Source organism: Pteropus medius, unplaced genomic scaffold (assembly GCF_902729225.1).
Source record: "Pteropus medius unplaced genomic scaffold, Ma_sr-lr_union100, whole genome shotgun sequence".
In the NCBI taxonomy this organism is placed as follows: Eukaryota; Metazoa; Chordata; class Mammalia; order Chiroptera; family Pteropodidae; genus Pteropus; species Pteropus medius.
In genome coordinates, this window is record NW_024352004.1 from 755,669 (window position 1) to 783,039 (window position 27,371).

The 27,371-nt window shown below is 33.1% G+C and overlaps 1 protein-coding gene and 1 pseudogene across 5 annotated transcripts in view; one reads left to right on the top strand and one right to left on the bottom strand.

Moving 5' to 3' along the window:
* Positions 1 to 27,371, bottom strand: part of GPATCH8 (G-patch domain containing 8) — a 73,239-nt gene that overhangs the window by 42,851 nt on the left and 3,017 nt on the right. For 2 of the 5 annotated variants that reach the window (XM_039846706.1, XM_039846709.1), the window contains exons 2-4: positions 10,477 to 10,551; positions 4,732 to 4,749; positions 2,467 to 2,539 (exon numbers count right to left, since the gene is read on the bottom strand). Coding sequence is in view for 1 of the 5 variants with exons in the window: in XM_039846705.1 (XP_039702639.1) it covers positions 2,467 to 2,539; positions 10,477 to 10,551 (148 nt within the window). In the remaining 4 variants the exon portion in view is untranslated. Of the gene's footprint in view, positions 1 to 2,466; positions 2,540 to 4,731; positions 4,750 to 9,443; positions 9,479 to 10,476; positions 10,558 to 27,371 lie in introns of those variants that run through there. The other 3 variants (XM_039846705.1, XM_039846708.1, XM_039846707.1) reach the window with 2 other exon arrangements.
* Positions 17,958 to 18,076, top strand: LOC120589291 (uncharacterized; annotated as a pseudogene).

The following is a 27,371-nucleotide window of genomic DNA, read 5'->3' on the forward strand; positions in this document are numbered from 1 at the left end:
CAAATAAAAAGGAGAACTGAAAGTTGACAATAAACTAGTAAAATACAAAGAACTCACAAAGTCATTAGCCTAGAAATGCAGTGACTAGTCTACAGTACTAAGGGGGGATTATTATGTTCACTAGAGCAACACGGCTTTCTTCAATGTGTTATTCAGAGCAAAGGTCTGTCATGAGTAACCTCAATATGCCATAAGAGTGACTATAGTTTTGGTCAAATCATGTGGGCATTACAGGAAAAGTTATGTAAGAAAAACCAGCACAATGCCTGTACACTGTTGAATCTAACACTAAAAAATAAAGAGCCATTTATAAGACAATTAAACTCAGCCCTTAACATTCTTTTTGAAGGATAAAGACACTGTACTAGCTTTTCAAAACAGATGGGCTTTGTACAATAACGTGAATTTAACACTACTTAACTGTACATTTAAAAATGGTTAAGATGGTAATTTTACATTGTGTTTCTTACCAAAATTAAAAAGATAAAGTTGGGCTTCAATTTTCCCTTGGATTTTAGATGAATAATGGATCTATGAGTTATTGAGTACTTATTATATACCTGTTACCATGGAAATGGAAATAAAATATGGATAAAATCTAATTCCTCTTTTCAAGGAGCTCAAAGTTCAAAGAGGACCACAAATTCTAAAGTATTCTTAAAATAAAATACTACTAATAATTTTCCGTCACTCCAAAATGTGAGTATCCTTTACCTTTCATTTGTTAAATTCGACCCTGTCTCTCTGCAGGTTCTAACTGTACTTGAAAGTCTCTGATGTTTACATCAAAAAATTCTGGGATGCAAGCAGATTTGCTAGCCCCTAAGAAATGCCCCAAAATTTCTACTCTCTTGTGTGCCTGAACTAAGAGAATAACAATTAACAATGCTCCCAGGCATCTCTGAATAGGAAAAGATGTTTCAAATATCAAGGAAAGATCAAATCCAGTCTTTGGACTTTCTTCTCAACAATCATCTCCATTCGGTTCAACTCAACACTTATAATTACACAAACCACTGGGGCAAAATCTATCAAGAAGTCATTTCTATTTCACTCCTGATTGCCCTCTCTCTTCTGGACTATTAAAAAAATCTATGGTCTATGCCATACAAATTGTTCTTCATTGTATTATTTATATTGTTTGCAATGAGTTCTTGTGCCACTGGGAAAACAAGTTTAATAGTAATCAAATCTATCTCCCTTACCAAGTAGGTTAATGCTTACTAGTAAATATTAATCTGAAAAAATTTATTAAGCATCTCATTCGTGTCACTACTAAATAGAATTTGTATAATTTTTAAAACAAAGGTTTTAAAGACCTTCTTCATGCTCTATCCTTATGTACTTTAACACACACTTGAATTAAGAATTCCATTCAAATTATGGGAATCCATTAACAAAATGCAAATAGTCAACAGTAGCACACCTCTCCCCAAAGATCTCTTTATACAATGAGACCCTCCATGACCAGATGCAGAAGTACAATGATTCCCATCATTTCTGAGGTAGTGTTCACATCTGGAAAGAAACAGGAGCTCTTGAATGTGAGGGAGCTGAAAACTGAGTGGAGTTGGCTGGTTTCCAACTAGCAAGAACTCAGAAGCAGAAATATTAGTATTTTGTTTTTATCCAAAAGATTAGAGTAGTTAAAAGAAAAAAAAAATAAGTACAATGGAAACTTTAAGCCATACGAAATGGCTTCTCTGCTCAGAAAGCCACAAGAAATCTCTACTTCCATTTTGTTTCATATGGGTTAATTTTTCTATTACTACAGGGATTCTGATTGCAGAGAAAAACAGCCAAGGCAATAACCAGCTTCAGGGAGAATTGGTGGTGATGGGGGCACAAAAATTAAACTCTGCTGTTGAATGGTTCTCTTTACAGTGGTCCCCAACCTTTCTGGGGACCAGAGACTGGTGCTCCTATGATAATCTAATGCCTGATGGCCTGAGGCGGAGCCGAGGCAGCGATGCTAGCACTGATGAACCGCTGCAAATACAGAGAAGCTTTGCTGCTGTGAGGCCTGGTCCTTAACAGGCCTCGGACAGACACTGGTCTGCCACACAGGGGTTGGGGAACCCTGCTTTATAATACTAAAGCCACAGTACAACATTGCTAAATGACACAAAGCATACACTGCTACTATGTATTTCTTTTACTTTGCCCACCCATCACTCCCACCACAAAAAATTTAAAATAGATTGAGCCATACATAACATGTTTGACCATAAAGTATTCATGACAGAGCAGCTTACTCTTACAAATTATTAGCTTAATAGTGAGTTAAAATACAGTTACAGGAAACATAGTCTATTCTAAGAGGGGAGAAAACAGGGGGGAAAAACCCAAACGCTTTTTTAAAATAGACGACAAATACATTAAGGCACATGCTCTGCATCAGAAACATTGTTTTCTTTCTTTCTTTCTTTCTTTCTTTCTTTCTTTTTGTACATTTAAAAAACTTACCTTGAAGAGATTTTCCCAATCCCTGGCCCAGCTTCCACCCATGTTTCTGGAGTAAGCGATGTCCAATATTATCCTGACAGACAGAACAGAGAGACAAACCAAAAATATTCCAATAATATATTCTTCCCTTCCTAGTGACATTTAAAAAGGTGATAAGCAAGAGATAATTCTACATATATGCATGCAAAAAAGGTGCTAATAGTAGGGTAAATGTGCCCAATAAAAGGGACACTAATGTAAAAGAAATGCTGGCTAGTATTTTATATGGAAAGAACATAGGGGGTAAGGGTCCTTTCTGATGGTGTGCTGGGCAACTTTTGTACATAACATTTTAAAATAAAGGAGAAAAGGGGGAAGGGGAAAGAGGGAAGAATACATTTATGAAGTTTAAAACTAACATTAAAAAAAGCATAGAATCAAGGTACTTATACAATCATATCCACCACCTAGACAGCACCGCTTTAAGATTTTTTTTAAAAGAAAATCTATGTTGTGTTTAGTTATTTTGTTTATGTGTCAGGCTTTCATGATACAAAGTAAGTTGTAAGTGTAAGACTGCCCCACCACTAGAAATGAAAACACAATCAGAGCAAAATCCAGGCTAGACTTGATTGGTTTTTATATATATATATAAAATATAAATATTTAACTAGCATGCAGCCAATATTAAACTGAAACAACAGTGAGGTTAGTAAAACAAGAAATTAAATTGATTAAACAGAAAAATAAAATGAGCTCAAGCACAGACTGAGTGATGCATTTCAACATGTAATCTAACAAAAATGCTAAAATGTTAGAATGAAACAGGCCTAGCAATAAGTTAACAGTAAAGAATCATTAGTGCATGTAGGGGGGAAAAAAACCAATATACATAATGTCTCATCTTCCTAGGATCACACTGGAAAAGGTATTTCGATGTAAATTGTATGAAAAGACACCAGAAACAACAATTAAATGTCAGCTTTTGTGTAAGAATTCCAGATCTTAGAAACTTCTGCAGACCTTTGTCCAATTCTCTGCTTTTTGCAAATACTGTCCAGTACAGAGAAAAATCTAAAATATCCATTAGCTGTATCAGATAAAATGATGCTACTTATCCAAAAGATATTTAAAAATTATAAACATGAAGTGTTCTATATGTATTAAAATATAATTTATAGTATTAACCTGGTCTTACCATTTGAAAATAATCTCTTATTTCCTGAAATCAATTTATAAATATAGCTAACAAAACCATAAATCTTTGTATTACAATCAAACATCTCATAATAAACTGCTTTTTTTCTCTTGTAGTTCCATGTCAATGATAAAATACTCTTTGGAGTTATAGAAGAAAAGAAAAAAAGTATTTTACTATTATCTTTTTCTGACAGTAAATTAGAAGAGGAAGATTAAGCCTCCCCAATGCCGTGTTTTAAAAAAAGACAATTTCCTTTTACACCTTTATTACAGCATGCAAACTGAAAAACTGGGCTGAGCAGCTGATTATTTCATTGATGGGAGGGGTGGGATCAGATACTTTTTTAAAAACAAAAAGGCAAAAGATAATAAATTTGTTTCTAAAACAAAAGACATTACTGTTCTAAACATACATATATGAAATCATTATGGTGCATAAAAGGTCACTAGAAATTATTTTTTGCTAGGAATTGAAAGGATTAAAAAATGCTATGGTTATGTATAACCCCAGTTGATAACTTCCATATTATTAAACATCACAAATACTTAATCCAACACTGCTGCCTCTTCCCTTCTCTCTCTGTAAATAAACGCTCAGTAAAAGCATCCCCTTAACCAGTAATGAGTGCCTAAGTATTTACAAATAATCTTACTGTAAAATAAATAAAGTGTCTTAATACAGATGTTAGCAGAAAATGAAAAGGTAAAGAGGCTTTTATTATACTACTATGAAAATAAACTTACCTGTTCATAAAATCCTTATTAACTCCTACCACTGAATAACTATGGAAAGGACAAAGATAGCAGAATGACTCTAAGATTATGCAGCTGATTACATCATTGTTTAAGCTTTCAATGGACTGTTACAACTATACCTGGCGCAGAGATTTAGGGCATTAAACCACGCTGACAAAAATTGCTGCCCCCCCTTTTTTTCTTTAAAGAAAACTTAATCTTTGGCCAAGTGGAGATGAGACATTATGCTGACTGTATTATATTATGAATGCACTAAAATAAACAGACAGATGAAGCAGTATGCTATTTCCAAAAGCAGTGCAAGTGGAGTGAAAGCATTTCCATACGAACCTGGCTTTAAAAACTGGGCTGTCAAAAGAACAGTTAAATGTAACACAAAGTAAGAAACTGTCCATTCACTAATGGTCTTTTTTTTTTTTTTTGTCTTGTTTTCAATTCACTGCTTGCAATTAATGTATTTATTAAAGAGTGAAAGCATAAGTAAATTCACGAGTCAAGACCAGCTGAGAGGTTCAAGAGCAGCATGTTGTGACTGACAACAGTGAAAGGAAAAGCAAATGTTAAAGGGAAAGGGAGAAAAAGAAAAATTTAGGGTTATACACATTAGCACCACTTTTACAAAACCACTCAAGATGGCTGTCACCTTCTCAAAAAAGCTACTGATACAAAATGGCAGTGGCATTTCTCTTCTAAAACTTTAGATGAAAACTGTTCTTTAATTAAATCTGCTTTCCCAAGTATGAACAGGGAATGAAATGTCAGGAATTATATTAACATGCCACTCTATGTCCTTGTGACTATAACAAAAGCAACAGAATAGACATATCCCAGAACCTCTTCCCTTCACCAATCTCTTAAATTAAGTGAATGACTAATATAGAAAATCTGGACCTTTCCTATCATTTCCAGACTACCTGCTTTTGGAGGAAAAAAGGCAGCTCTGAGACTGCAGAAAGGGCTAGTATTCAGTATGGTCCCTCTTCCTACCAAAAAAAGAAAAAAAGTTTATAAACGCTTTTCAAAAATCTGATAGGTTTAAGGATGATGGGTAACACAAGGAAGGCACACCAAAATACCTTAAAACAAAGTAACAAAGCAGACTTGTCTACCTCTGAAATGACCAAAATATTCATTGAACTTTCACTGTGGGAGAACAAGGGACTCAATGGCCATCCTGTGAAAATAATGAATCTCTCCCTAATTAGGGTTGTGATTTTGCCAATTATTCTCATGGATGTTATTTATAACAGTAAACTAGAGTAAGCAATTTATAGCCCAAATAGGTAATCTACACATAACAAGGGCAACGAGCACTAAATTTACTTCTAAAATAGTAACAATTAACTATTTCAGTCACTATAATAGTATCTAAAAAATCTTTGTTTATTTTTAAATAAAATATATAATTTTGGGTTTAATTATAATCTCATAGAGACAAAAGTAAATAGAAAATTTTTTTTTAACAGTTTAGTTTATGCCTAACAAAGGGGTATGACAGCCTAATAGGCTGTTTATAATTTAAGTGCACATAAAGAACTGCAGAGATATGCTAATTTTAAAATAATAAAGCAACTGAACTTTGCCCAAAGAAGGTAGGCAAAAAGCTAGTTTTCCACATGATTTATAAGGAGTTCCCGTGCTTAAGACTCCAAAATGGTGGCAGCGTGGCATTTTCTTTCGTTAGGCATGAACTTCTTAATTCTGGCTAAATCAAGAAGCTAAACTAAATCCAAACTTTTTAATTTTTTTTACCTAGATTATCTAAAAATGGCTTTTACTTATTTTTCTATTTCTAAACTTAAATGTATAATTAAAATGCTACATTTTTATCCTTTGTTCTCCTCTATTTGTGTGTGGGGATATATGCTGAAAACACAGTATCAGCGCAAAAACAAACAAACAAACAAAAAACCCCACAAAACACCATTATAAACTATTTCAATCACTTCTCAACATTTCTATTTATTAAATGTCAAGTAGAAAACCTTCCCAGGAAATTTTCTCTGCTTCATAAAAGCTGTATAATATTCACAGTAATGTCATTTTGACAACAGCACCACCAATCTGTATAATGGGAGTCTGCCAAAACAAAGATAAAAACTTATTGTATGGGGCTCATTCAAAGTTTTTACAGCAGGAAACAGAATATCAATCATGTCTCAAGAGAAAACTTATACTACAATTACATCAATGACTGGATGAATATTAATTCCACATTGAATTTTCTTTTAGTTGATTGACAGCCACATTCAATTTATATCATTTAGCCCACAGTCAACAGTGACAAAAATGGTTAAGTCTCTTGAGTGGATTGTAAGCTTTGCTGATTGTGTATTAAAGATTCTATAAGCAAAAACCAAATGCTACTAAAGTGAACCCATGCAAACAAGTTGTAAAAATTCCCCAAACAAAAAATCTATAGCTTACTAAAGATGACACAATGAGGACTAGAGAGAAAAGCCATATAGTAATGCTACACCATTCAGCTCCAAGAAGCACATTATTTATAGTGCAGTACACATATGGTCACTGCTAAATGTCAAATCAGCAGTCTTACAGAGTTACACTTTAGAACTAGTGGAGTCCACAGATCTCAACAGATATGTACAGGACAAAACCCAATTACACATATACTTCCAAATCCCTAGATGAGCAAAGTAAACATCAACAACTGGAGTTTGAAAACTACATTAATTTTAAAACCCACTTAGTCAACCTAACAACTATAAAGATTGAATGTTAATCAGTCAGGTGGAATAAAGACCAACTAACGGTTGATGGGTAGTTTTAGTTCTAACTGCAACAATGACAACATATTTTAAGTTTATGATCCAGGCATTTTGCCTTATATCTTATAATCACTCTCACATCTGCTGTCTCATCTTCTTTCTAGGGTAGAGGTCATAAAGAACCATATATCCTTAATCACACCAACTGATTCTTGGAACTATTCTGGAATCCTAGACTGTACAAGACAGTCTATCTAAGGCTTTAGTTTGTTTTATTTGTTTTCTAAATATTATATCTTTAAGTATATGGATATCATAAATATCATAGCTGGAACCTAAAACTTTCATAAAGCAGTAACTTAATATTCAAGTTCTAAAAAGTTTTTTTTTCTAATAGGGGTAAAATGTTAACACTTTCTACCTTTTCTTTAATTCATATAATCAAGTCGTCTGGTGGTTCTTAGAATGGTGTTTTATTCTTAATGAGAAATTTTATCGAATGATATCTGGTTAGTTGAAATAAAGTGGGAGAAATAAAACTTTGTAACAAAGACTATAAAATACTTACAAATGCTAGATTTTGATGTGTTTTCAACAATTCCTGATCGAAATCAAAATACCTACATCAACTCACTAGCAGACAAATCTAAGTTTCGAAAGTTTACTAAAAGATAATGCATTATTGCATCCTTGTATTTCATTTTCTATCTTTCTGGTTTGCAAAAAATTTACCCTATTACAAAACAAAAAGACCTTAATCCTATACTCACAATAGCCCTTCACACAGGCACATTCTTGGCACAAACCTGTGTAGACTTCCATGGATATCAGCAGCTGCAGATTACCTTTGTTTTTTTTTTTAAAAAAAAAATGACTAGACCTTTAGCTCCTGCAATGATCTGTAGACTCCCAAAGCTGCATTTTCCAGCCACTTTTGAGTTGCATGCTGTAGCAAAACAGTCAGCACCTCTCAACAGATATTGCTGCAGAGAAAGATTTTAATTCAGCAGAGACTCTTTCTGTGTGTTAGAAGCAATCATTTCCCCCTAAGAACAAGACAGCTCAGTATAGCCAGCCAGTCATATAACTATTATATACTTATTTGATGGGCATTCCTGAAGTAATAGGGCACTTCTTTTGGGGGTTTGGGGGGGGACACCATACTATCTACTTTAATGCTAATCATTTTAAGAGTTTCTTTAAAATTTTTAAATTTATCCCCAAATGATTTGGTAACAGAAATAAAATCCCTCCTATATTGTGTGTCCCATCTCTAACACAGTGTAGGCTATGAAGCTCCTCCTCTTCCCACCTAAACTACCACAGCACAAATAATACATATATTTATGTATTGGGGGAGTAAATTTATATTAGAAATACAATTATTAATATATCTCTCTAAACGCATACTTATTTGCTAAAAAATTAAATATCCAGTCTGAGTGCTATATCATTTGCTATTTTAAGTGAAGACAATACTATTTAATAAATAAAACGTATATCAATTCCACACCTACTGACATTACTCAACAATGATTATTACTCAGTTAAACTGTCTTCTGATAGTGTTCTCCCTATGACATGTGCTGGAAAAAATCCTGGACAGTGTGAGAAGAAAGAGAGCATTAGTCTCACATGCCAAAGGAATGAATGTTCCAAAAATCTTAAAATGTAGCCTTAAAAGAAGGCTTAAAAAATGTCAAATATTATTTAATTTAGTGCTTTTCAAAATCTTTGAATATAGTGACAATGAATTCTAGGCTGCAAATTTAGTCTAATTAAATTTCCTGGAATTGTTGAGTGAGAATATAGCTTATATAAGAATATTAACCAACTTTATAGAATATGGTACTTGGGCCTTGCTTCTGACTGCTATCTGTTCTTAAACTTTGACCCAAAGAAACATTTGCGATAGAAAAATAAAATTGTTTTTCAAGTACACGATACTGATCTAGCTAGCCTACAGATTTCATTGTAAAATTCTGCCTTGTGATAATTCCCAAGATGAAACAGAACAAGGCAAAAATGCAAGTAATTTTTAACTCAGCAAAGTGGGCTTGGCATTTTATCCTTAAGTCAAAACACAAGACTGGGTTTCAGCACAACACCAGATGTGAACTCTCCCTCTGCAGCATTATCACATGCGTCATCAATTACTGCCATGCCTAAGTCTAGCATCATGCCAGCACATTAAGACAGAAAGTACTATATGCAGTGTTCACTGGACCAGAAGAACAGAAATAAGAAAGGGAAGAGGGGGAGAAAGAAACCCTAGAGAAGAAATTAAAAAAAGGCAGACCGTGCAATACAAACCAGATCATGGCTGCTTAGCTAATATGGGCCAACTGCTGTGGAAGAAAAATGTCGAACACCCCAAGTTGTGTAAATTTCTGTAAACATCTAAACACACACAAACACACAATTCCAACCTAATTAGGAACATAAATATATGTTGATCCTTTACTATGTTACAGTTTTGAAAATAAAAGCTAAAGTTAAAATATCTCTGCTCTCTAAATTGCCTTATTTTCCTGAGGGAGAAGACGCCAGTGTTTCTTAAAAGGAGAGGCGAGATGTCTTGGCTGTTATAAAGAATAAGATTCCCGCTTTGATCATTTTTTACTCAAGTTGAAATAATTCACTGAAACCCTTATTAAATATGTACACTTAAGTACAAATATTAAATACTGACAATACTGACAAATTTATACATTTTAATAAGGGACTGTGTGATTTGAAAATAAAGGGCTTCTCAAAATAAAAACAATGTTCAAAAATTAAGATTTTTTTAAAAATTAAGAGTCAGGAAAATAAATCTCCTTGTTCTATTGCTCTGTAGCAATATCCAAAACTAAGCTGTGTTAAGAGATAAAAAGAATCAACTTCTGACAACACCCAGACATCTCTTACGATACAGAAACCAAATTTACCACGTTTCACAAGAGTCTGGCAAATAATGAGTCCTTAACTATTCCTAATGGAACATTACATGATTGTGTTGCCCAGGAAAGGTGAAGCTTTTAAAGGATCAAAATACATTTTACTCCTTTATTCAATTTACAAAAACATTAAACTTTTAACTTGATTATTTTAACAGAATATTAGTTTGGGCCAAAATTATATACCTTTGTAAAAATTCTAAATTGTTTCTAGATTTTTCAGACATCCCAACATATTAAATATTAGATTACATCCTAAACTCTGTCTGATTATTGTCAAGCATGCAAGAAAACAGCTCTAAACTGTACTATAAGTTATTAATAAGTTTAACTTCATTCACATCAAGTGTCACACGAACACTACACCTAACTAGCTATGACCCAAAATTAAGCACTGATCATCTTACCGATTCAATAGGCTTGTCAAGTGATGCTTGTTCAATTTCCAAATGTCCTTCTTCATACTGATCAAAGTGATTACCCTGAAAAAAATAAGACTAGTTATTTTTCAAAAGCAATAAATGCCAAAATTATCAATAACTTAATAAAGCTAAAGGTTATTTTTAACTTTTCATTATTTATAGGAGACAATAAAAACTGTGCAACAAATTCAGACTTTTTTAAGATCTAAAAAATTTAATCAGGAGTCTAGGCCTAGTAATATGAACTCTTCTTCCTATGATAAGCATGAAATTGCTAAATAAAACACTACCAACCATATGGGTTTTCAACTTTCTTAGACTATCTTAGAAAAATTACAGAATCTTAAAAAACAAAGGGCCATATTGATTTACTTTTCATAAACAATCTTGTACTAAAGAAGTCACAGTAATAGAATGCAAATAAAATTTTTATTATACTTTTCAATATTAACATTGCTTTTAACTAAAACTGCTAAAGTTTCAAGGAATTCAAAAACACAATCTCTTGACACAGTATCCCAAATGCAGCTATTCCTCAAATGATCTGCTAATAGAGATAAATATGCTGTATAACGGCATATTTGACCATAATCAGGCAGTGTCACTGCCACTAGAATAAGTCAAAACAGTTCAATTGAGGATAAGTGCAGACAACTAGAAGTTCTCTCATCATAGTTTTCTTTGATGTCCCTACTCCATTAGAAAGGAAGAGCTAATAATTTGGCTTTATATCAGAATATCAATTTTCTGGTTCCCTTCTTGTTACAAAGTATTGGGCATGAGGATTTGTGAGTCCTGAATTGACCTAAATCAAAAGATTAAAGACTTTAGTCCAGCCTAAATTATTTCAGTGTGTGGAGTGGCATGACAACTTAAATATTAACCTAATAAAAAGATGCTTTGTTTTTTCAAGGTGAAATTTTAGTTGAATAAAATTTAAGGATAGAGAGTTCTAACATCATTTGCCACACTGTACCACAAATATATGCTTGTTTCTCTCTTACAACTCCCAAAATGTAATATAGTGGCTAAACACTAGAGAAGAATTAAGTGCTAAAATTGTGTGGCAGTGATGAAAAAGTTCTGGAGTTAGTGGTAGTGATAATGGTCATGAAACACTGTCAATGTACATAATGCCACTAAACTGTACACTTTAAAAATAGTTAAAATGGTAAATTTTATGTGTATTTTACCTCTACAAAATAATAAAAATAAAACTGTGATAGTATTTCCAAAGAATAAAGGAGTAACAGCATAGGAGTGGGTTTTTCAGACAAGAAAAGAGCAAATCTTAAAAATGGAATAGGATTTAAGAGCAGGTATTCCAAGATCAAGGAGTAGCAACCAACAAATACTAAAAAAGAGAAAGAGAGACAGAGAAAAAAAATAGCTATCGATCTTGAAAGTCTATCTTAAATTAATCTCCAATATTTTAAGCGATCTCTTTAAAATAAAACCTGTCTCTTGGCATTTTAATTTCTATGGCAATATTTAAAAGATTAACAATAATGTTGAATGTCAACTTTAACTGAAAAATAGAAAAAAAGATTAAGTTACTTAAAAAGTGTTCACTGCAAAGTACTTTTTAATTCTTAATAAACAAACATTCGAATACTTAGATTAACTTAAGCTTCATGATATTACAAACACCAATGACCAACCAAATCTATAATTCCCTTTTGCTCTTGAGCTCTATATGACTTAATAAAAAAAATCTCATCTTACCAAAAACTGGATACTATTTTTAAAGTAATTAAAAGCCTTTATAATATTGACTTTAGGACATTTTAAATCAAAAGAGAACTGTCCCCAAATTAATCACTATCAAAGATGATATAATAAAAGCATGAACTTACTTGTCTCTTAGGCACTTAGTTCTCTAAGAGTTAACCTCTAGTACCAGCTTCTTGTGTATTCTAAAGCTGTCTATGCAACTTTATTTTATTTAAAAAAGCTGTCATACGGTAATACTTTTGATGGCGCAGTTCTATGAATTTTAACACAGATTCATGTAACCACCACCATAATGCTTTTACAAGAAAGGATTTAAACTGAAACAATATATATATTTTTTTAATTTGGGGAGGTGGCAGGAGATGTAGAAATATTTGATTTTCTGTCCCCTTTTCATTAAAAAATAAATAATACTTAAGATAGAGTGAAATTCGCCTACTGGTGTATAGTTTGAGTTTTAACAAAATGTATCAGAGTGTAGCCACCACCACAATCAGTATATAGCTCATGTCAAACACTCATCAATTTTCTTTAGTTTTGCCTTTTCCAGAATGCCATATAAACAGAACCATGAAGTAAAATTTTTTTTAATTTTAAAAAAATTTTTAATTTTTTTATGGTGACATTGGTTAACGAAATCCAATAAATTTCAGCTGTATACTTTAACAGTAAGGCATATACATGTTTACCCCATGTGTTCACTTCCCATAGTTAGATCTTTCTTTCTGTCACCACTCATTCAGCATAATACATTCATCCATGTTCCTGCTTATATGAGTAATCTGTTCCTTTTTATTTCGTCGGGAATTTATTTTAAATAGTATTGATTCAAAATATGTAGTTTCGTTTTAAACACCCAAAGATAAACAGAAGATGAGATTATGATTTCTATTTGGGTATTTGAAACATTTTTTTAAAAGTATATATATAGACATAATAGGAAACAAGCTCATTTCTTTGCCAGTCTTCCAATAACTGACACCAGTTGCTCTATCACTGCTGAGAAGTTGGCTATATACATAGTTATCTACCAATCATCCACAGTGTTTTTGCAACTGTAATAAATTTCAGTTTAAAAACTGATTAGTTTAGATGGGAAAAAAATAGTTCAAAGACACTAAACCATCTGGATTCAGAGATTTAAAAATTTTAACCAAATGATCTTTTTGAAGAAACCAACAAATTACATGTTAAAAAGTAAAAATACCCTGCTGGAATTTTTGATTCAGTATAAATTAGAGATTTGTTTAGAAAAGAAAGCTCAGAGAAAAACTTAATTTTAACAATTTACTTCTGTGGTCTTGCTAACCAGTACATTGGTAACAGCTATCTTTTGAATACCTATTAATAGGCATCAGGTGCTGTACTTGACAGGCATCTCAATTAATCCCCGCAATGACCCAACAAGGTAGGTTTCATTCATTATTTCCATTTTCAAATGTAGAATGCAGAGGGTGTAAAATATTTGCTCAAAGTTACTTAAATAGTAAAGAAGCCCAAATTCCAAACCCAAACTTCTGTAACTTCAAAGTTTGCGCTCTTTCTGTTATGCTACTTTGTGGCTTTTTTTTTTTCCCCAGGAGAAAAAGGCAGTTCCCAGGGGGGAACACTGGGAGAAAAATATCACATTTTCCACAGCTATCACAAATTTAAAATGTAGATAATATTCACTGTAGCTCTTCTCATATATATACACATATACACAGACATATATATAGAAATAAATGTCCAAAAGAGTTTAATATTATTTTATTAATGCAACAATTAAGAGAGTCATACAAGTTTTAAAACTACATAGAAATATGTTAATTTTAAGTTAAATGCAAGGGGAAAAAATCAAAAATGTAGTTCACTGATTACAACTGCATAAGACTACGCGGACAAGAACTAAGTAAGGTATTCTGCAAATGTGACCAAAGCTGATAAACATATCTGAAGAAAAACATCTAAAGTTTAGCTTTTAAAAAAATTTAACTATCTGCTGATTTTCAAGATAGCAGTTGACTTTAAACAGCCTGAAAAAAATTCTACAAATAATCATAACTAAGTGAAATGAGAGAAATTCTCAACATTTGAAAAATATAAAAACTTGTTTATATTTTTTACTGTTTTAAAATGTATCCTTTAAAAGTATTAGAAACCTAACACTCAGTCATAAAAAATAAGAAACACCTACCAACAGAAAACGTACTTTTCATATAAGAAAAATTATCAATACGTCTTCCAGCTCAGTTCTTTAAACCAGTTATCACCAATTTTAAGTACTGTTTTTATTGCTAACTTGCTGTATGACCTCATACAAATGTTATATTTCTCATCCACTGTGTATTCATTTGTAAAATGCAGAACTTGAACTACACACTCTTTTATGGCATTTCTTGGTCTAAAATTCCATGAATTTGCAGATTTAAACTGAATGAAACTTATCCTACAGAAAAGAGCTAATTAGTTAATTTTAAAAATGCCATGAATTCTCACAAAAGCAAAATGTTAACCTCAATGAACATAATCCTTGGTGAAGCATAAAATATTTCACCTACCACCAAAATAAATGTAGTTTAATCCAATGGCATGAAAACCAAGTAAAAGCAAACAAAAAAGTAGGTGACTTTGGGTTTGGTGATGACTTTTAAAATCAACATCAAAGGCATGATCCATGAAATAACTGACAAATCGAACTTTATTAAAACTTAAAACTGTTCTGCCAAAGATGTTAAGAGAAAGAGAAGACAAGCTACGGATTGGGAGGATTATGTGCAAAAGACATCTGATAAAAGACTGTTGTCCAAAATATACAAAAAAATTTTTACACAACAACAAAAAAAATTGGACAGAAGATCTGAACTGACATCTCACCAAAGAAGATAGACAGATGGCAAATCAGTATATGAAAATATGCTCAACATTAGCAAATTGCAAATTAAAACAAAATACCACTGCATATTAGAATGGTTGCTGGGGAAAGAAACGATAAATAGGCAGAACAGCACAGGAGATCTTTTGGGCAGTGAAACTATTCTGTAAGATACTATAATGATGGATATATGTCATTATACGCCACTTGTCAAAATCTACAAAACTATACTAAGAATGAACCCTAATGTAAACTAGGACCTTGGCTGATGGTTTATCAATGTTAGCTGTCTTTCCTAAAAAATGTACCACTCTGGTGTACAGAGGAAAATGGATATATAGGAACTCTCCGTATTTTCAGCTTAACTTTGCTGTGAATCTAAAACTGCTCTAAAAAATGAAGTACATATTTTTTTAAAAGTAAACAAAAAGATAAAGTTAGCAATGTAATTTCTAAATATTTCTAAAGCATTTCTTCCAAATAATGTCCATTTTAAAACTTTACTACAAAATTATAAAATTGGTAACAATGATCATCTCTAAGAAATGAAACAGAAAGGGCTTTCTTTCACTTTTTACTTTGTTAACGATGTAGGCTGAAATTTAACAATATCCACTTTTATATCTGTACTATTTGTTTTAATAATACATTATTAAATATTTAATAAAGGGAGGCACAATGTTCTAAAATATTAAAGACACTGTTAGCACAAAATTTCCTCTCCTGTGATGAGACTATTGGACTAGGTAACACATCTAAGTGCAAGATTTAAATTAAGTTCTACCTACCCACAAGTTCAGCCTAACAAAATGTCTGGAGAAAAGTATTTTACAAAAACACCCTTAATGGGCATAATTTGTGAACAGTACAAATCACCTTAAAAAGACTGAAAAAATTAGAGGGCAAGAGCAAAGATGAAGTACTGAGTCTTTACAGTGGTTAACTTTAAAAAGAAATCATCTTGGATGAACCAGCCTCTTCTCTTTTTAGTTGCATAAAAGAACATGTTAGTCTAACCCAACACATAATATTCAATAATTTTCTGCCATCTACTAGGAACTGTTCTGGCACAGGACACAGAGAAGGAAAAGTACTTGGACTTAAGAACTATGCCTCATGGAAAAGACAGGTAAAGTGTACAATGTTAAGTGCCATGACAGAGTTGTAAATGAAAAGCTGGGGGAGCACAGACTAGAAGTGTCAGTCAAGACTTCAAAGTGGAAGTAAGCTGGATGTTAGCCAAGTGCAAGGGAGGAGTGTAGGGACTCTCACACGTAGGGGTAAAAAGGTACAAGGCTGGCTTTACAGGACACAGGTTTATTCTCTGCTCTATGATTTACTCTATACCCAGCTAGTAGAGTAGTATAAGACTTGTTTTTTAAAACTGTTTTTAGGATTTTTAAAAGGGTGGCTGAATATACAGAAAACGAAGAAATTGACAGGGAAGATCAAGACAAAGGAAATTTGGAGGAAATTGCCTTAAAGATTAGAGGTGTCCTTCCTCAAAGAAAGAGTTAAGGACTGTATTTGTTGGCCATTAGGTGGTCGAAGACGACAAATGAAATTCTGCCTCTTTAACCAGAAGAAGCAAGCAGTCCTTAGTTTTCCCTGAACCAGATTTAAAAAAAATCTTTTTTTTTCTATAGGAACAATGTTAAATTTCAGATCCATGCTCCTAATAAAGGCTTTTGTATCAAATAAATCCTAAGTGTACCTAAAAATGTCACAAACATAAATGTACAAGTCAAAGAGTTTGCTTTAAAAAGATTAAACAAATATAAAATAAAAATCAGACACAGGGTCCCATTGTGCTATACATACTTGTGCTAAATTGAAATATTTATTAAATTAGATCCAAAATTAACGACAATTATAACATTAACCAAATTGTTGCCCTTTAAAAGTTTTAGAAACTGTCACAGCCAAGAAGAGTCTGAAAAGACATGACTACTAAATGTAATGCCGTATTTCTGTATGGGATCCCGGAACAGAAAAAGAACATTAGGGAATACTAAGGCTATCTGAATAAAGGTATGGACTTTAGTGAATAATAATTTATTCAATACTGCTTCATTAGTGGTAGTGAGCTGGTTAAATAATATGCCATACTAATTTAAGTTGTTAATAATAAGGAAAATTGGGTGCAGAGTATATAAGGTATATATGGGAACTCTACTATCTTATCAATCTTTCTGTAAGTCTAAAACTGTCCTAAAATAAAAGATTTATTTTTTTTTTTAAGTTTTGGGAGAGGTCTATACACTCTATACACACAGACATGTATAGCTTCTTTTAGCTTTATAAAACACCGTCAGAAACCTTATGTTAACAAGCTTGTGAGATACTCAATACAGCAGGTCCTCGAATAACATTTCGTTCTATTACAATGCTGTAAGGACTTAATGCTTGATTATATTAATTAGCCTATGGTAAAACTGGTTTCATTATGTTGTTTCGCTTAAAGTCGAAGAACCCATAGATGGCGTTGAGAGGACTTAACTGCACAGGATTTGGCAATCAATTGAATTTAGGAGTTTTTTCATCATTACCATTTTATAAACTAAGAAAATACAGAGGTTGTTGAAAATTCAGACTTCTGATTCTTAGTCCCATATTCCTATCACTGTATTATACTATATAAAACCCAAAGACTCAAAAAAAAAAAATCACCTTGCCTTCATAATTCTGAAACAATATTCTCTACAGAAAGCAGAATTAGTCAGAAGCTTCTAGTTATCACAAAAGACAGGGACAGACTGAGGAACTGTTACATATTTGAAGAAACAAAGAAAAGCTATGCAATCAATGTGGAATCCTGGATGGGATCATGGAACAAAAACAGGACATTAGTGAGAAAAGTGGTAAAATTTTAATAAGGGTCTACGGCCATGCTATCCTGAACATGCCTAATCCTGTCTGATCTTGGAAGCTAAGCAGGGTCAGGCCTGGTTAGTACTTGGATGGAAGACCACCTAAGAAGACCAGGTGCTGTAGGCGTTAAAAAAAAAAAAATTTAAATAATGTCTACAGTTTAATGTTATTGTACCAATATTAATTTCCTAGTTTGGTAATTATATTATGGGTATTGTGGAAGGGGAAGTTGGGTGGGATACCAAAACTCTCTATACTGTTACTGCAGCTGTGCTATAAATCTAAACTTAGTTTCAAATAAAAACAAAAAATAAAAACCTTTTAGTTATGAGATAATCTCCACACCCATTACTAAGAAAAAAATCAAAGTGTTGAAAAATATGATTACATGCTACTCTCTGGAAAGGTTGAGTAGAGAATGCCTGTGTATGTATTATGCAACTCTAAAAGAACAAACATCCAACTGGAAACAGTGGTTGTCTTTGAGAAGGGTAAGTGGTTTACTTTTTTTTCACTCTCAATCCATTTGTCCTTTTGAATGTTGTACTAGAAAAGAAAAAAAGAAAGAAAAAAAAAAAACCAAAGGAATATAAAATGTGATTTCAAACAACCAGGGCAAACTGTAGAAGTGGTGGTGGTGATGGTGTTGGTGATAAATATTTTTTCTTGCCTCTCCTCACCCTCTCCCAATTTTTTCAAGTCATTCTGATGAACTTAGACTTAATAAGATTATTCTTTCCAAAAATAGTACAGCATCTGATCTTCTGAAGGCCTCAACAGGGATTTGAAGAGTATCTTTTTCTGCTTTACCCCCTTTTCAAAACCTCATTTAGATCTCTCAATTCCCATTAGAACTAGGATGATCATATATATAATGTATCATACAAACTAGGGCACTCTGAGTAAAAAGGAGTACTAATAGTAATTATGCCAGGACAAAAGGCATAAACTGGAACACTTGATCTTTCTAGAGAAAATTCAGATTCTATGTTAAAACATTCCTAAAAAGTGTTTTTGATGTTTTTTTTTTTAATGCCTATAGTACCTGGTCTTCCTAGGTAGTCTCCCTTCGAAGTACTAACCAGGCCCAACCCTGTTTAGCTTCCCTTAAAATTTAGTTTTAATGATGATTGCTCAGAATACTTTTTTCCCATTGTCTTAATCAACTCTTCATTTCTAAATATATCTGCTTTCAGAATTGAAATACAGCTTTTCATTTATGCTGATCAGAAAATTAAGTTCAAAGGGATCTGACTCGAAGCAATTTCACTTTTCTTAGGAAAAAAGTATTAAATATTTTTTAATGTGCACACCCTATATATATATATAGATATATAACCCAGCTGATTTCTCTTCAATTGCCTCTTCTCTCAAAAAAAGCTTCAACTTCTGGCAGGTACCTGCTGACCTTCATGTCATTAAAATACACAGTAGCTCCAGTTCCTTACAGGTCAAGGATTCTGTTTTCAAGCACAGGACAAATGTGGAAACTTCTCTATTACAAATTTAGCTGTGGTGATCATTTAAATATAGAGACAGAGACTGCCCTAAATTTATCCTTATAATTTGCTAACCAGTGCTGATTTGGAATCCACCTATCATAGCTGTACCTTTTCCAGTGGATTAACTATGTGGTCATTAATAAGGAAAATTAGAGCTACAGAAGAGGAAATTATCAGGACAATTCTTTAAAGATCACAATCAAAAGCCCACAAACTCAAATGGAAAACACATTATTTAAGACCCTAACAAGCTGACATTCTCTTCCACCTTTCTATGACTATTAAAATTTAATATAATTTCTTCAAAAAATTTAATGAAAAATAATACTCATAACCAAAGTCAATGGATCCAAAGATTCTGATGAACAAATTGATTATTAACAGAGTTATATAGGCTACAGTTTTAAATCCTGTCTGACTTCCCATTTAGACTAGGGATGAGGCAAGTTTAAAGTAGTTTTATCTTTGGCAGTATATTGTACCACTCCTGCTAGCCCTATCTTTTAGCATCTGGCTCTGGATAGTAAGCTGCATACTGTAGACATTCCTATCTCTCTGCTCCAAATCTCCCCAACCAAACTTATCTTTTGTACTGTATTTACCATTATTCCTTTAAGATGGTCTAATGTCACTAAGTGGATCTATTAATCTTAGCCCTACCTCGCAACTCAAGTAACGGACTTGTTTATAATTTGGACTTTCTAAATTCAAAACACATAATGATGATCTCGCCTGCCAGAGACCAAAAAAAAAAAAAAAAAAAAAAAAGCCAGGGGGTGGGGAGGTGGGGTATGTTTAGCAGATAGAGCCATACAGAATAGCTTCATATTCCACCTATGAACAAAACCAGTCCTCCTCTGTCACCAAATAAATGAGACTTCATCTCTGTCCCCTTCTCCTTTATTCATTCCAAATAAACTAATTCAAAAAAATGTCTCAGAGAAAAACCTATTCAAAAAGAAATGGATATTTTGGGGGATTAATGGTGTCATTTTATTAGTATACTTAAAATTTATTTCACCTTAGAAAGTGGACAGAGACACCACTGTGGTCAATTCCTCAAAAACCCCGATTATTCACTATTGTTTTCACAATCATACAGTTTGATCTACAATAACTTCAGTATACTATTATAAAAACCAATGATCTCTGAAGTCAGAGACACCAGAAATCATCATTACCATCTGCTGGCTGTATAATCTCGGGCAAATTACCAAATCTCTTGCTAGGCCTAGGCATGTTTCTCCAGCTGTAAAATCCAGACAATTACACTAGGGTATTACTGCATCAGTTGTGAGGTTTAAAGAGGTAGAAAGAAATGAATTATTATTTTAAAGCATTGCTGAGGTAAGTCAATAACCCAGAAGAATAAATTCAGTTATTAAATTTAATTCTATGTAAACTGGTATGAAAGATAATTGGCTAGCAATCTCAGCAAATAACTTAAGAACTTGAATATATTACACTGGGTCAAGAGAAGGAGCATATCACACAGTAGTCTAATAATACATGTACATCTGTTTGACATATCAAATTTTCTGGATAATTTGACTAGAACAAGAATGATTTCCAAAGAAGAAAAAAAAGAGCACTACACTGAAAAATTAACTTTTCGAAACCCCATGGTAGGGGGGATCAACTTTTTTCAGAAATGCATGCAAAATACAGCAAACAATTTTTGAGGCATTCAAAAAGTAGGGAGACAGTTAAGAATTCCTCTGAGACCCAGAGTAATGTATATTATTTTTTTACCACTGGCTGGCATGATAGATCTCTGTCTATTTAGACATGCATACTAGTCCACAGAAAAGTGTATGTCTGATGTGTCACACAAAACTCATGACTAAAAGATAACTGCTATAATTATATACAATATACAATAAAGTGACAGACATTGTAACTATCCATAACACAACCTCCATACTTGAAATATCCCTCAACTGGTTTTCTAAGATAGCTCAGAAAAAGTCCAACCTAGATAATCCACAGCACAGCAGGAAGCTGAGTCTCCAAATCTGAACATTCTTCTCAGACTTTACTAACCCTACATATCTGGCTCTACTTAACCATTAAATCAAATATATGAACTTCTAGATGCCAGGCCCTGACTCAATGCTAGAAAAATGAATAAAACAAAAGAAGACTCTCATTTAAGGAGTTCTAAGTCCCATGAGATGAGAAAAACTATAAGAAAGAAGTCCATAGTTGGAGAGATAAAATAGCACAATGCTTAAAGGCTGAGACTGGTCCAAACTACCTGAAAGCTACCTCTTCGACTTGACAGCCATGTGAAATGGCTAAGTTTTTCATTTGTAAAACAGAAATAATAGAACCTATCTTACTGTGGGATTGGATGAGATAATAATAACAGTGCCTAACAGAATAAGCACAATGTACTGTTAGCTACTACTATTACTTGTAAAAGAGCTATTACTAAAACATGACTGAAGTGCTGTGGGAGCACAGAAAATGAAGCAACTAACTCTACCTAGGGAAGATGTCAGCAATAACATCAAATTGAGTCTTGAGGAATGAGTAGCAGGAATCCCAGTCAAGAACATATATGAAAACAACAATAATAAAAGAACCTAGCATGTCCAGATAACAACAGAACTATAAGATGGCAGGAAAATGAGGGGGAAAGAGATATACCTGTTACAAGGGCACCAGGTGCTTAAGAGTTTTATAAGCCAAGTTAGTTTCAAATCTGAGTTTACTAACTGTGTGGCCTCAATTTTTCCAAGCCTGTTTTCTCATCCATAAAATGAGGGATACCACCACCTGGTTTGGATGGTTACTTGGATTAAATATCTCCGAAATGCCTTTGGCAAGGGACCTGGCATGTAATAAGTACTTGACAAATAGTAGCTGAGAGTCTTATCATTAAGTATCATAGCAGTCATCTTTTGATGCCGATACTGGTCAAAGATAAATTTACAGTATCCTAAGTTGACAGTCTCCAGTACAAGTACCATTCTCCTCTCCCATCGACTTTACTGAAACAAATGAACAAAATGGACTGATTTTATCTTCTTTTCTTATCCTTTTATGATGCCGTGCTAACAAGTGGGCACACAATAAATGTTTGAGGGATGGAATGAAATGGAATTGTCTGGCAGACCTATAACACAGTAAAAAGGCTGACAAAGTCATAAACACATCAATTAAATTTATAACACTGAGATGTTTCTGGGGGAAAAATATGTTTAATGATAAGCATACCAACTATTTCTTACCAGTTAGTTAACTGGTGAAAACCACATATTAAAAGGAAACAATGCTTTTGCATTCTAGACAACACCAGCATTCATTTCCTCAAAAAAAGGCCAATCTCTATACCACAAGCAGAAAGAACACTACAAAAGAAATCAGACGATTAAAGTTTGAAACCGAGGTCAATATTGGGCAAAATAATTTATCTGGGCCCGAGTTTCTTAATCTGTAAAATAGAGTTACTACCTATTCTATTTACCTGAGTTACTGGAAGAATTAGACAAGAATTATATAAGGTCAGGGGTCCCAACTCCCAGGCTGAGTATTGGTCCCTGGCCTGCTAGGAACCGGGCCACAAAGCACAAGTTGAGCGGTGGGCAAGGAAAGCTTCATCTGTATTTGCAGTTGCTCCCCAGCGCTAACATAACCACCTCAGCTCCACCTCAGATCATCAGGCATTAGATTCTCATAGGCGCAGGAGCTCCTGGTGCAAAAAGGTTGGGGACTGTATAAGGGCACTTACTAAACCATGACAGAATACAACTACATGATAATACCATTCTAATATCCAGATTACATGAATTTACAACTTACTGGTAATGCAGTTCCTTAACTTTCTTTCCTATAATGATCTTGTTGTCCATTCTACCTTAGCCTTTCATTCTTATGGTTATTATCAATATTCTCAAGTCTTCCATAATCTCTATTTCAAATACTGTCCTCTCCATCCATATATAACCTTCTATCTTTCCAGCTCACTCCCTCTAGTACCTCCACTTTGATGCTTAAACTCCATCAGAACCTACACTCCATTGATCCGACTTTTCACTCCACTCTCTACCCCGCAACGGATGTCTCTGCCAAGCTTAAATTCACATAGTCAATTATCATAATCACTCTTTGGTATACACCCTGCACACCCTTGCCGCCACTCACATAAATTATGGTTAATGGAGACTGGTTATCAAGTTTTAACTGTATGTATGGCACACCTAACACAATTACATATGAATTAATCTTCCTTGAATAAAAATTGCTTTGATGTCTATCTCAGTTTAAAAATCTCAAATAGCTAATACATTCCTGGTTAAAGCATTAAAATAAAACTTATTTTAACCCTAGCTTTCACTGTTTCCCAACTGTTTATTCACTGCTCTAAAAAAACAGTTCTGCTTGTTCCACTTCTATACTTTTGCCCTGGCTATTTTCTCCAAATGAATGCCTACCATTATTTTTCTTTGCTAGGATAAAATCCCATCATCTTTAAAGATCCAGCTTAAATGCTGACTTCATAAAGGCACACCCAATCACCCCACTTTAAGGATTCTCTCTTTTCCTTAGAGTTTTGCATCGATTGACTATACTATTCATCTGATAGTCGTGTAGGTCTTATGAGTAATAAGTTAAATGTTACATTACTTCCGTTATCTTTCCATCTAGAACAAAATCTCCTTGAAAAACCTTTAATCAACTTTCCTCACAGATATACTAACGCATACTTCTTAGCAGAACCACTATTCAAAGTTTAACAGTCTTTTAAAAAATTAGTTTATATATTCTAGAAAATATCAAGATAAATATACCCCTTGTTATCTCTTGTGCAGATGATACTCTAAAGTAGTATTAAGCCAATTATAATTTCAACCACTTTTGCCATTTAAGAAACCTCATAATTTTACTCATAGCCAACAAGAGAAACTACAGCATATAATCCACAAGCATTAGCTTCAGCTTCTTCCATAGTCAAGATATACAGTATGAAATTCATTTCTTGATTTTTGGTGAGTTCTGCTCACAAAAGGGTGAAAACCTTCCTCATCAATTCTTGAAACATGTTACATGAACTGTAAAATATGAGTACTGACTTTTCTAGCAATTATTATTTAAAATGTCAATCACAAAACATGAGCAATGACTTTTTTCTATTACAACTTTAAACCTGAAGAGCTGTTATATATTTCAATTCTATAAAACACAGAAATAAACTGAAATTCCTCTTTGAAATCAATGTATTAGCCAAAGAATGGTAAGGCTGACAACACAATTGATACCATGTGAGATGAGACCAACATGTACTATTACAAAGATAGTTTCTGCTTGCTCGAATGGCACACAATGAAAGATTTATGTGATTTCAATACTGTCAGTAAAAATAACAATTAAGCCAAATAATAGGAAATTCCTGTTTTAGCCCTAACTTATTTCTCACTATAGCACTTACATGTGCTAACAAACTATATACAATGTCAAAGCAACTTTAGCTACTTTTTCTCCCATACATTCCTAAATTAAGTTTACGATACTAAATATATTTGTTAAATCCCAAAGAAATCACTTAATATAAGCGTGACAATACCGTATATTTTATCTTTCAGCCAAGCAAACTTAAATTTTTGCATTGACTAATACAATATGCACTAAGCGCATCTGATTAGAATTCCACAGTTAAATGAACAATTCACTTCTTATAACTGGAAAATCATTACAACATCTCTGGTATTCACTGCAATATCAAATCAATGACTTCTTTCAGTATTTGAGATGGTCATTTGTAATTCCTTTGGTAATGACCATGAGTCAGCTTTTATTTAATACTAAATGGCAATACTAATATGAAAAGAGAATTAATGCCAGACATACAAGCAAAAGTACTAAGTTGATTCAGGGAAGGAACTTTAATAGAATTCAAGAACTGGATGTCTACCTCAAGCTGGTCCATTTTCATTAATAAAATATTAGAAACTTATTAAATCACAAGAACAAAGATGAAATCTCTAAATGGGTTTCAAATCCATTATTCAATATCTCATGAACTTCTGCTATTCCTTTTCAAAAATGGTAATCTTGACTACATCAAGAAAACACTGTCCTTTTTTTCATTTTATCATATACCCAAATAGACAGAAATTGTATGCAAATGCACCTCAGCTATAAAGCAGCACAATCGGGATAGCTAATTATATGTTTTGTATATTTTTTTAATTTAAAGCACAAATTTTAGTTCTGGTTATGAAACTTACTGTAATGACCTGAGAAAATGTATAAAAGAATCTCTCTGCAGTACTCTAAAATGAGAACTGTGTGACATATATAAAATAAAAGGAAAGAATACAACAGGACACCTATTTTTCTAAAATGCTGATGGCACTAGAACAATCAGCCCTGGAATAATCAGCCTAAAAGTATATTGGTCTAGATCTTTTTCTTCCTGGTCTCCCATGTCTACTTTGAAAACAAATAAATAAGCATACCATCATACGAAGCCCTATGATCACAGTTCTTTCCAAGTCAAAGACAACTTAAATCTTTGTGATGTTACTCCTTGATTTGTCCCACATTTTTAAGTGCCTTTTGCCTTAAACATATACCATTTACCCTTCAAATCACCACGGAGTCTTCCCTTATGCTGACCTTACTTGGTCACTCTTGATCTCGAGAATATACTAACCAATAATTCTGAATTTGTTAATAATCATGCTGATTCATCATCAGATTTGAAATCTGTATGGCCTTGGTTCCAATCCTATCGGCCTATCATAATATGTATGAGAAAGATGATAGTAATGCTTTTACATAAGGTTAAGTATCCCAAGCACAGCTGACACTGATTTTCATAACTAGTGGCATCTCTTCCAGATGATGGGAGAAAACCCCAGAAAGCAGAGATTAGAACACTTGCCCATGTGTCATCTTTGGCATGCCTGCATTAGAATGCCAACTTTATTACATAGTACCACACAGAAAATATACTAATATGCCCCTGTGACCTTAAGTATATTTAAACTGTAAATCTCCTCACTTAATGGTCTCAAATAAGAATCATCTGATGGTTACATCCTGGTATATGAACAGAGGGATCCTACAAACATACTACATAAAAGTAATACATGACTTGCCATTATGATTACTTATATAGATTATAGAAAATTCATGGTAAGTTTTTACATTTTTATTATGACCTTTAAGATATTTGTTTCTCTCATTACTTTATTACTCACTATTATCATAGTTCCTTTTCCTTAGAAATCTAATGGGAAATACATTCGGAACAATGAGGAATGAGAGACTACTTTAAATCTCCAGTTCGCTGCAGGTACACAAACTGAAGAACGAACATTCCCTCACTAGTATTCAGCTGTATCATCAACAGCTGCGTAACCACTAAAAGCTAAGCTGTACATTTACATCTATAGGCTGTATGTCACTGTACAAATAAAACTTTCTTTAGTAAATCTGTAACTTAAAGTGTTGAATACATATATATCCTAAATTTCACTACATATTTTCCATTAGTTTGTGTAATATTTCAATCCGTGAACAAATATGCCTTAATCTGGTTAATGCAGGCAAAGTCGTGTCTCGTTCAGACACTGAAGATTCTTAATAGTTAAAACACTTAAAGCATTAAAAAAATACATCAGCCTAGAACACAAAGATTTACAAAGATAAAATACTACTTAAAAAGTCTACACAAAAGATCTAAGCTAAAACAACTGTATAACAATATACCCTCTATGAGCCTGCTTAGGAGACTCTCATAGAGGGTATATTGTTTTATAGCCCTGGGAGAACAAGAAACAGATCTAAACAAAACAGAACAGAGTAAAAATTAATAGTATCCCCTCTCTAAAAGCACATTTATTCCTTGTGACCTATATAAATCTATCCTCCATAATTGATGACTCAATTACAGCTATACAAAATAT